At 47.8% G+C, this 11,552-nt stretch overlaps 1 protein-coding gene across 1 annotated transcript in view; it reads right to left on the reverse strand.

The window, feature by feature from the left end:
- Window positions 1–11,552, reverse strand: part of klhl13 (kelch-like family member 13) — a gene marked incomplete in the record, with an annotated part of 49,098 nt that overhangs the window by 16,081 nt on the left and 21,465 nt on the right. The window contains 2 exon segments of the mRNA XM_048233360.1: window positions 942–1,138; window positions 4,638–4,770. Coding sequence (XP_048089317.1) covers window positions 942–1,138; window positions 4,638–4,770 — 330 coding nt within the window.

An 11,552-nucleotide genomic window follows, 5' to 3' on the forward strand; every position in this document is an offset into this window, starting at 1 on the left:
CCTCTACTCAATTAACTGAAAGGTTTGCAATGCTACCTAATAACATTAGCAGAGAGTGAGACTATTCACTTACCAACAGCACCATCTTTAATTCCCTCCTTTGCCAGGAAAGATTTCAATTTCAGTTTCTCTCTTAACTGGCACACAGTTTACAGAGTTTTATATATTTTTCTCTGCCTTCATGAATGTCGCAAGCGCTGTAGAGCATTAATGCTAAATACCCCCTGGAGGGGCATCGGTCTGGATGCCAGGCTGTGTGCAGGTAATGAAACGTGTCTAAATGCCAACCTCGACGTCAGCCGTGCCCTGACCGGTGCGGGGAGGACAGGGATTTTATTACATTTGACTGGCCAGCCCCAGGCCCCACTGCAGGGATGGACCTGTCTGCTTTACAGCGAGCGGTCCACTCTGGAACACATCCAGCTCTAATCTGCCTACACACGCACGCACGCACGCACACACACACACACACACACACACACACACACGCACACACACTCACTGTGGCTAAACTTGATTTCATTTGGGGAGTTTTTACATGATGTGTTGGGCCAGACGTGCTCAAACACAGAGCAAATGAACACCAGTGTCCTCCCAGCTAGCGTGACATTCTCATTCTCATCAACACGCACTTTGGGAACAAATATGGGAGAGGAGGTCCATCAAATCACTGAAGTATCAGATATGTTTGATTATTCTCAGACAAGTAAATACATCAAGGTCACAGATGCTGATTATAGCACTCAACGGTCCCCATAACAATAAGCCTAATCAGGTTCACTAGCTAATCAGTAGACTGAACACAGAAGTCTGGCGCTCCAGGCTTGTTTGCACTGGTCTATGGCTATGCGCAAACTGCTTTGTGTGTGTATATGTGTATATGTGTGTGTGTGTGTGTGTCTGTGTGTGTGTGAGTGTGTGTGTGCGCTTTGTTCCCTTACCCCGGAGATGAGAAAGACCTTGCAGAAGTCGAGCACGGGGAGAATCTGCAGGAAGCTGGCTGCCTCCAGAGTGTCCTGAAGGTTCTCCATGTTGAGCGAGAGCTTGGCTGTGTAGATGAAGTCGATGATCTTCTTCAGTCCTATCCGATTTACACCGTGAAGCTTAATACACATCAAATCCTGCTCCTTCATCCCACCTGAGTGAGAGAGAGAGAGAGAGAGAGAGAGAGAGAGAGAGAGAGAGAGAGAGAGAGAGAGGGAAGGAGAGAGGGAGGGAGAGAGAGAGAGAGAGAGAAGGAGAGAGAGAGAGAGAGAGAGAGAGAGAAGGAGAGAGAGAGAGGGGTGTGGCACATGTCCCGAAATAAAAGACAGATAAAAGAGCGAGACAAAGAGAGGGAGGTGAAAGCAATAAAGAGAGGGAAGGAGAGATGAGGAAGAGGAGAGAGGGGAGGGAAGGAGAAATAAGATGATTAAATTCAGAGCCCGTAAAATACACAAGGCGGACCCATTTCTGTTTACGAGTGTGGTAACCAAACAACACCTCAATGCCAACTGTCTTTCTCTGCTGGTGATGGATGGAGAGAGAGAGAGAGAGAGAGAGAGAGAGAGATATAGAAAGAAAGAGATGAAAACAGAGAGACAAGACAAAGTGAGAGTGAAACAGTGGAAATCTGAAAAACAAGGGGAGAGAGAGAGCGAGAGGCGGAGGAAGATAGAGAGATGGAGGAAGATAGAGAGAGAGGCGGAGGAAGATAGAGAGATGGAGGAAGATAGAGAGATGGAGGAAGATAGAGAGAGAGGCGGAGGAAGAGAGAGAGAGAGGTGGAGGAAGATAGAGAGATGGAGGAAGATAGAGAGATGGAGGAAGATAGAGAGAGAGGCGGAGGAAGATAACAGGCACCTCACAGATGACAGACAGAAAATGAGAGAGATGGATGGAGGGATAGAAAGAGAAAGAAAGAGGGAAGGAGAGAGTGAAGGCTGAAGGAGGACGCGTGATACAGACAGCTGAAGAGGGGATGAGTCAGCAGCCCCGAGTGGGCACGCACGCACACACACACACACACACACACACACACACACACACACACACACACACACACACACACACACACTCCGACCGGATCTCTAACAGGATCCTTGGACCTCTGGGGGTGGTTAAGGTGGGATGGAGGGGGGTTTTTCTGGATGAACTTTATGAGGAAGCCTACTGGTGCTCAGACCCGGCAGGACTAAAACCACATACACACACACAGGCACACACCAGACGGGTAGAGAGCGTAGCCCTGATACATTCACCACTCAACTCCTGCATCCACTTCAGCATCACACAAAAGCCCTGAGCATGCGGATTAATTCAAAAGTACTGGGTCAGAGCTCCCTCCCTCCCTCACACACACACACACGCACGCACACACGCACGCACACACACACACACACACACACGCACACACACACGCACACACACACACAGAAACACAAGCACACACACACGTCTAATCTGACAAACTGCATCTCATCAAACACATGCTGCACAACAACATGCACTCTCATAAGCCTAAATAGAAAACAACGCACATGAAAAATAGAACAAATGGCACATGCAAAATGCATGGGGTTGCGCGTGGGTTTTACAATGGACTGAGACTGCATACAGTGAAGACAAACAAAATAAACAAAACAACAAACATAACCATCGGGGTCAAAAAGATTTGCAGGTAAAAGCATTGTCTTCAGTAATCCAATCTATCCCTGCTTTATCCTCGTCCTCCACGTCTCTTTGTCTCGTTGTGGTCAACACACGTGAACACCCTTCCACACACACACACACACACACACACACACATACTCACTCACACACAGGTGTGATGAGTGGAAGATATGTGGTTGGCTCTGTGGAAAGTAGTTATTGGATTGGGGAGGCAGGGGCCAGTGGCAGCAGGGAAAGCCAGGTGAGGACACATGACTGCTTTCTCTCTCTCACACACACACAGACACACTGCACTTCTGGAACATTCTGTCAGCCAGCCGCTTAGCAGAGCCACAGCCCTGAGCGCCAGTCCCAGTGGGCAGTCACAGGCACGTTTACATCCAGAGAGAGAGAGAGAGAGAGAGAGAGAGAGAGAGAGAGAGAGAGACAGCCTACAGACACACAACAGAGAGGACAAATCTCTTAAACCAAGACACCAGCAGGACCGACCTCTCTTTCTCACCCTTTCTACACATACTTACTTTTCTCTCTCTCTCTCACACACACACTCTCACACACACACACACACACACACACACACAGTGATAAAGACCCTGACACGGCTGCCAGAGATAAAGAGTGGGGCGAGAGTGTTCCGTTATTAATCAATTACGCAGTCAAAGAACCTGCATTGATTATCAGTTCATCATTAATCCCTGTCTGGCCTAAATAGCAACGCTCTAACACAAATACGCAAGTGTGCACACACACACACACGCACAAACCGTATCCCCCATTAATTTTCACTCTGTACATTTCCTTTGTTTCTGTTTTCCATGTTGTTACCATCCGTCTGCCTTGATTAGACCTGCTTGAAATCATATATCTCTTGCTTATTCCCCCTCCCACTCCTTAACCCAGCATTTCTTTAAATCTGATATATGATCAAATGACACCACACTGTTAACAAGTTTTGGATGTAAAACTATGTATGAATGGAGAATAAAACCAATTCATCTCTATCTAGCTATCTCTCCATCTGTCGCAATACAGATGCCACAATTGTGTCAGAGCAAAACTATATGTGCCAAAAATGAACAAAAAGCACGAAGCGGTCTATATCTACTCTTCATTCAGTCTCTGTCACTGGGCCTTTTTCTCTAGGTGTGTACCCCCACCCCGTCTTTCTCCTCCTGTCCTCTCCTGCGTCAGGGGAGACGTTTCTTTTGTATCTATTCTGTCAAAGCAACACAGTGGCTTCATTTTCTGCTCCAATGAAGACGCATCAAAAACGTCAACCTTGCTGAAGCTTTCTTGTCACTTCGCCTGCACGCTCGCTCGCCCGCCCCCTCCTTCCTTTCTCGTGACCCTCTCCAAACGTTTAGTCTCTCTCTCCTTCTCTGCGCTCTTCACAAGAGATCCTTCTGTCTCTCTCTCTTCATCTCTCCCTCCATACCTGCTCCATTCCCCGTTTCTCCCATCTCCCTTCTTCCCTCACCTCTCTTCGTCCAACTCTCCTTTCTTCCCTCTCCTGTCTCTGTCCAACTCTCCCTTCATCCCTCTCCTCTCTCTTTACACATCGTTCACTTCATGAAGACGCAACCTTCCCACTCTCCATACAAGCACCTCCCCAGCATAAACGGCTGAAGTTATAACACTGTGTACTGTACATACTACTGGCGATTCGCTTGTCGCCTGTTGCTTGTCACCTTAAAAGTTGAAATTAACTTTCTAAAGCGCTTCACAACACCAGCGGTTATTCTGCCTGGCATCACTGCAGTGCATTAACATTCTGTGTTCTCTTGCAGTCTTTATGCTTATCCAAATACTGTATTTGATAATATAGCATACTGATGCTGGTAGGGTGCCTCAAGATTTAATGAAGGTTCAAACCTCGATTATTTTTCCTCTCTGTCTCTTCTATTAGTCTCCCCCGCTCGCTCTTGCTCTCTCCATCCCTCCAGCTCACTCTTCCAATCACACTCTTTCTCCCTTCCCCCGCTCACCTGTAAACATGGCTTTGAAGTAGTCGCTGGAGGAGGCCATCATGGCTCTGTGCACGGGGAAGGCCTCGTCTCCGTCGCCCGCCACCAGCGTCACGTCGCACAGCAGCCCCTCTATCCTCAGCTGGTCAAAGCCCTGTTGGAGGGAGGGAGATGGAAAAAGAGGAGGAAGGACAGAGAGGAGTAGGGAGAGAAAGAGGAGTAAAGAGAGGAACAGAAAGGAGGGTAAACCAAAAGGAGGGAGGGAGGGGGGGAAGAGGGGGATAAAGAGGTGACCTTGAGTTTTTAACCCAAATGAAATGTTCAGAACATAATCTTCCTTTAAAGCACATTACTAAGGACAGCTTCTCTGAAACCACCAACACACACTCACATACACACACACACACACACGAGGAACTCTGTGGGGTGCACTACGCGGACAAGGAGTATCCGCCAATACTGCAAGAGAACAAAACAGTAAAAAGCTGCAGAGAGAGAGAGAGAGAGAGAGAGAGAGAGAGAGAGAGAGAGAGAGAGAGAGAGAGAGAGAGAGACTGCAACGTCTAAGAGGCCTGGCAGATTCCACAGGCTTAAGCTGAACTGACATTCATTTCCGTAATGGTTTTAATGAGTGCAAAAAGAAAAGACAGAAGCAGTGAGAAAGACAAAAGAAAGAAAGAGAGAACGTTATCTTGGAATTGGGCAGGCTAAAAGGGAGCAGATAGCCGGAGCCAGAGCCATTATCTATGCACAGCTCCAGATAGCTTGAGTGACAGCCAAGGGTGAAGTCTCCTCTGGCCTGGAGATGCTGTCGCTGCACTTAAACAGGGGTCTGCCGTGGTGGGGGCAATTTAAAACCCTCCACACCCACCTCGAAAGGCTTGCGCTCCCCCACCCCACGCCACGCCATTCTGGGGCAAATGAGTCACGCAATTTTACCTCGACACATTTTTATTTGCTTTGCCCTTTCTTTGAAATTCATCAGCTGAAGTCCAAAACCCAGAGAGAGAGAGAGAGAGAGAGAGAGAGAGAGAGAGAGAGAGAGAGAGAGAGAGAGAGAAAGAGAGAGAAAGAGAATGAGAGAGAGAAAGAGAATGAGAGAGAGAAAGAGAGAAGAGAATGAGAGAGAGAAAGAGAATGAGAGAGAGAGAGAGGGAGGGAGGGAGGAGAGAGAGAGAGAGAGAGAGAGAGAGAGAGAGAGAGAGAGAGAGGTTTATTCATTCTGGTGTAACCATGCTATCCTCACTGCTCACTATGGGATTACGCAAAACCCACTTCCAAAAAATAATAGCACACAACAAAAATATATAAATAAATGATGAAACATTAAAAAAACAGAGGTTGGGGAGTTAAGTAGGCCAAGTGCAATCTGTCAGTGGCGCTCGGGAACATTGAGTGAGGAGCACGGCAGGAGACAAGAGACACTGGAGGAAGGCTGGGCCAGGGGACCAAAAAGGGAACAATAACAATGCATCTGGGATTTCTGCGTCATGGCCGTGTATGTGTGAGCCGGTAGGAGGTGGACGCCAAGAGAAATAAAGTCAAGTCATACGGAGAAGAGTGATATAGGCCTTCACTGGCACTACAGTCTTTTAAAGCAGCGTTGCATGCTGGGTCCCTTATGCCCTGTGGTGTACAGCATCTCTAGCAGGAGAGCCGCATCAAAGTCACCACCCGCACAGACAAGCCCCCTGGACACAGCCTCCGAGGACGCAGGTCTAGACACGGGGGCCACTGGCCTTCGCACTGCTGCCTCCTGCCAGAATATAAAGCATGGGGCGGGGGGGGGGAGGGGGCTGGGACGTGTGGGCAGACTGAGAAGCGGTGTGAAGCCATCCTGCAGTATCCCTGTCCGACACTCAACCCTCTCTTGGAGCCCAGAATATAAAACACAGGGCAGAGGGGGGGGGGGCTGGGCTGGACTGGGATGTGTGGGCAGACTGAGCAGCAGTGTGAAGCCGTGGCGTGGCCAGACACTGCAGTATCCCAGTCCGACACTCAACCCTCTCATGGAGCACGGGCCGCTGGTGGGGAGGGGGACGCGGGCAAGGACACCAGAGAAACGGATGACCTACTTCACTACTTGGTCATCTGGGAAAACTAAGCGAAACTAGAAAAATAAACAATAAAATACAAACCAATTACTTAATATTGCTGTATATACGAATCCATAAAGCGAGAGGTTAGCATGCCATTTGCTGAGTGTAATGAGTTAAAAAGAAATGGGGCCAGTTTTGGTAGCATCCATTTTAGATTGGTGGTTTAATAACCCCCCTCTTTCATATGCCATGGACACACTGCTTATGCAGCAATAGTGTCATGCTGCAGTTCAATTTAAATTGCTCACATGAGTGCAGGCACACAGACACACACACAGACACACACCAGAGTTGAATGACAAACCTCTTGACAACTGTCTGGGAGCCTCCAGTCAATTAATTTCCAATTACTTTTAATACCAAAGAACTATTCAGCATCATTTAATGCATTTAATGTGAGTGTATGTGTGTCACAAAATCAGCATGAAAACAGCTTTAAGTGCATGCATTTGTGTATATGTGTGTGTGTGTGTGTGTGTGAGAGAGCGAGGGCGAGATACAGAGAGGGAAAGGGAATCAGCATCACAAAAAGCTCTGAATGCACGTATTAGTGTGTGTGTGTGTGTGAGTGAGTGAGCGAGAGAAAGAAAGGAAGAGATAGAGAGACAGCGCGACAGCGAGAGCGGAAGAAATTGAACTTTTGTGTTCCGGCGAGCGGTCCTCAGGGAAATGTGTGTGCTTGTGTATGAGAGCGCTCTGAAGAAACAGTAGGCAGTGGCCAGCTAGGTGGCGGCCCACACTGAACCAGCCACTGCGTGTTCACCTCAGGCCAACTCAGCAGCAGTGGCCGGCTAAACTGATATTTACAGTAAAACCTGTGTATGTGTGTGTGAGTGTGTGTGTGTGTGTGTGAATGTGCGCGTGTGGTCATGCTGATGCACACCTGTGTGTACGTACAGGTGCGGCAGCATTATCCAATCATTAGATGCCTGCTTTGGTCAAGCCATTTCAGCAAGTTCTGGTGTTTTCAGAGAGGCACAGTCCGTAAGGGGTAATGAACTGCATAGCCGTCATCACCGCCAGCCGCTCCATCAAGTCAAATCAGAAGCCTGCTCACTCTCTGGCCATTGACGGAAGCTTCAGACTTGGGCAAGTTCAAGCTTGGGCAAACTACAATAGCACCATTTGAATAACAAAGCTGGCCTCTTGCCTGCAGTGTTGCAATTAGCTACCTGCGGTGGCTTTTATGATATTTGAATAATTGACAGAGGAGAGGGACCTGTATGTAGTTATGAATGGCCGGTGGCTGGAGTGATGAATTCAAAGTGGAGAAATAATAATGAGTTTCCTCCATGTTTAACAAAGGACACCTTGTTCATGTACTATCGTTAAGCAGTAACACTGCCCCCCCACTCTAAGGTGTGTGTACATGTGAAGATGCTGACTACATCTTCCCTGTTTTAGGACACTGTTTTTAATTCAATGCTCTTTTGCACATGTTCCTGTCAACATGTTAGCTGACTGTCTGCAGGTGTTGGTAATTAATTGTTAAATGAGTTAATTGGGCCACACCCATTTTGGTGCTCTTTAAAAGGGCCAGGGTGTTGGTGTGTGAGACCGATTGAGATGTGTAAGTTGATATGTAACGTCCATTTTAAAACAGTTTGTTACATTAAAAAAGACAAACAAATATGTGGACAGTGTTTAATCTTTTAAGTGACATCAGTGACATCTTTTTCACAGTACACATATAGTCCTTTTGTTAAGGACAGGACGATGTTGTAACAACATGTCTGTGTCTGTGTGTAGACGGTAGTTGCGTAAAGTTAGAGGTATATGTGTGTTGCTGTGAGACCACAGTGATGTACTGAATGCTGAAATGGTACTGGAGGTTACTACAGGTCCACTCACTCTTGCAGATGCTGCCCAACGTTCCAATTACATTTCAAACACCATTGGCAGACAAGTAGCCAAAAGCTGCCCTTTCATCAGGATACACTGTGTGTGTGTGTGGGTGTGGTGTGTGTGTGCGTGTGCGTGTGCGTGTGCATTCATGTATGCAATGTGTGTTGTCTGTAGGCATGTCCTACTGGGACTGCGTTCAAGAGCATGCTCAATGATGTGTTATAAACAGAGGGAGAGGGAGAGAGAGAGAGAGAGAGAGAGAGAGAGAGAGAGAGAGAGAGAGAGAGAGAGAGAGGAACTTAGGATCTATGTCCAATCACCAAAACACCATCATGTTACACAAAGTACTTCACCTCAGCTTAGCTGCTACTGTGTGATGTATGGCTACTTTGATCACTTTAAACAGAGCTCATTTGCAGGACTGTTTTTCCTAATGATCCCAAATATGACATATGGAAATGGCCCATAGAATGCATCCATGGATGTAGCATAGAGCCTGTGTATGGATGCACTGGTGTGTGTGTGTGTGTAGATTGCTCTGTGTGTGTGAGTTTTATTTTTGGGGTGACTTGGCTGTGTTCGTCACCGTGACATCAATGAACGGCGTCCTCCAAAAGCCCCCCAAATCTACCCCTGTCACTATCTGTGTGTCTGTGTGTGTTAGTGAGTAAGTGAGTGAGTGAGTGAGTGAGTGTGTGTGTGTGTGTGTAAGTCATCGAGCCATTCCACCAGGTGCTCGCTGACAGCTGTCCATGTGAGTGCGTCAATCGATTGTGCCCTCTCGCAGTGACAACACAAATCAGTCAGTGTCTATTGCCTGAGCTCATCATGTGACGCTCCCCATACGGAACATGCTCTCTCACATGCACGTACACACAAAGCTTCCTGAGAGGCCTGAGGCCACATGCTGATCTGTATCTGACCGAACACCCCATACTCAACCACATGCACACCATCTCACACACACACGCAAACGTCCTGGAAATGCTCAGGGCAGTGACTGACCGCTAACCTTGTACACTTGTACATTCCTGTAACAAAAACCCCTGCCTATCTAACACTATAGTAACACACACACACACACACACACACACGCAGAGTACAAGTGCAGCCAAACAAAAGTAATGCCAAGAAGGCGAAATGAAAGATACATACTTGCCAAGTAAATCTTCAGCCAGGTGCACTCTTTTTCCATCATACACTCCCACACACAGTCACAGACAGGTGTGCCTGTGTGTGTGTGTGTGTGTGTGTGTGTGTGTGTGTGTGTGTGTGTGTGTGTGTGTGTGTGTGTGTGTGTGTGTGTGTGTGTGTGTGTGACTCTGCCCAGGCTGCCTCCTCTGATGAGGACAGCAGCTCATCATGCCAGCCCCCAGCGTGGGGCCCACGCAGCTCTGCTTGGCATCAACGACCTTTAACGACCTTCAGACCCATGCCATGGCTCCTGACCGCCCATCCACCCATCCAGCCGGCCGGCCGGCAAGCCGAGACAGAGAGGCCCAGAGGCTAGTTAGCATACCACGCAAAGCAGCCTTCTGCCAGACGTTTAACCAATCCTCCTCGGACACCGGACCGAGCGGAGGTGGCTGACAGTGACTTTTCAGTCAGTTCAGTTTTACAAGACATGTAGACAACCTTGAGGGAATGTTGCGCTAACAGTATGCTGACCTCTACCTGACATTGCAGTGAGAGGAATTTGGCCTGGTTAGTCTGGTCTTTACATCTCTGCTGGGTTTTTGGAAGAGAATGTAGGACAGTGCAAGTCACACACACTATACATGCACACACACACACACACACACGCATGCGTGCGCACATACACACGGTCACATGGTTGGGGATGTTACGAGTGAAAATATCTTGAGGGAGATGTATAAAAGAGAGGGAATTTCTCCCCTTCTTAAACAGCTCTCTAAACCCATTTTCAGCGCGACATGTTTTTCAGAAGAGATATGATTCTCAGTGTGTGTCCACTACCCCCACCGCACCCCACCCCCCGAAACTTCCCAGAGTGCAACACCGCAGACCTTTTTAAAAAGTCATCATGGAATCTCAAGGACGTCCAGGCGGGAGGCCGGGTGGCAAACGGCCAATTAGAAGCCGGGATAAATGTCATGTCTGTCATAAAGCCGCCATGATGCCCTCTATCACGCCTTGTTCTGCCACCGCTCTGACAGTGTTATGATAACGAGAAACCAATATTCCCATTTTAAAAGACGAGTCCGCTCGCCAGGCTCTTTGCTGCATAGCAGAGCAGCACTGCTCGCTGCTCCGGGAGGCAGGTGCAGAACTCGGCCTGGGAGAAGGAAATGACTTTCCCCTTTACCCATAATGCACTCATTCTTATTTCTTTACACGCAGTATAGGAAGTGAAGACGAGAGAGTTCTCCCTCATCCATCTCAGGGGTAATTATTTGTCTTTCGGGCTTTTCTTACTCCGATACTGAAGCACTTCATGTAACAACTCATTCTTTTTTTGCTTCGTCTTCAAATTCTTTGCTCTTCCTCTCGCTGCTTTTTTCTCTCTTTATCTTTTTCTGTATTTTTTCTCCCTTTGGCGTGAAGTGCAAAAACACAGAGGACCTTTGAAGAGCAGCCTTCTTCGCCTTCAACTCCATGACCGTCGGCGAAAAGGTCGCCATGACAGCGAGAGCCTCCTGGATGTTCCGCGTCAGAAGCAGAGCATGCTGCGAAGCAGGCTGATGTCACAGCAGGAATAGAGATCACAAAAAAGCTCTCTTTCTGTACAGTGTGCATGCATGCGTGCGTGTCCGTATCCAGTTATGGAATGTGTACGTCATCCTCACTTCTGTGTTTCATGAGTAGTGGATATTCATTTTAGCTACAAAAACTCCTTTACCTCACAAAGAAAACTCTTATGTACTGAGTGCTTTAAATGCGTAAACAAAATGTCTTACTCCCAAAGCCACACACACACACACACACACACACACACACACACACACACACGACACACACACACCTGTAGGAC

This window comes from Alosa alosa, chromosome 2 (assembly GCF_017589495.1).
Source record: "Alosa alosa isolate M-15738 ecotype Scorff River chromosome 2, AALO_Geno_1.1, whole genome shotgun sequence".
Lineage (NCBI taxonomy): Eukaryota > Metazoa > Chordata > Actinopteri > Clupeiformes > Clupeidae > Alosa > Alosa alosa.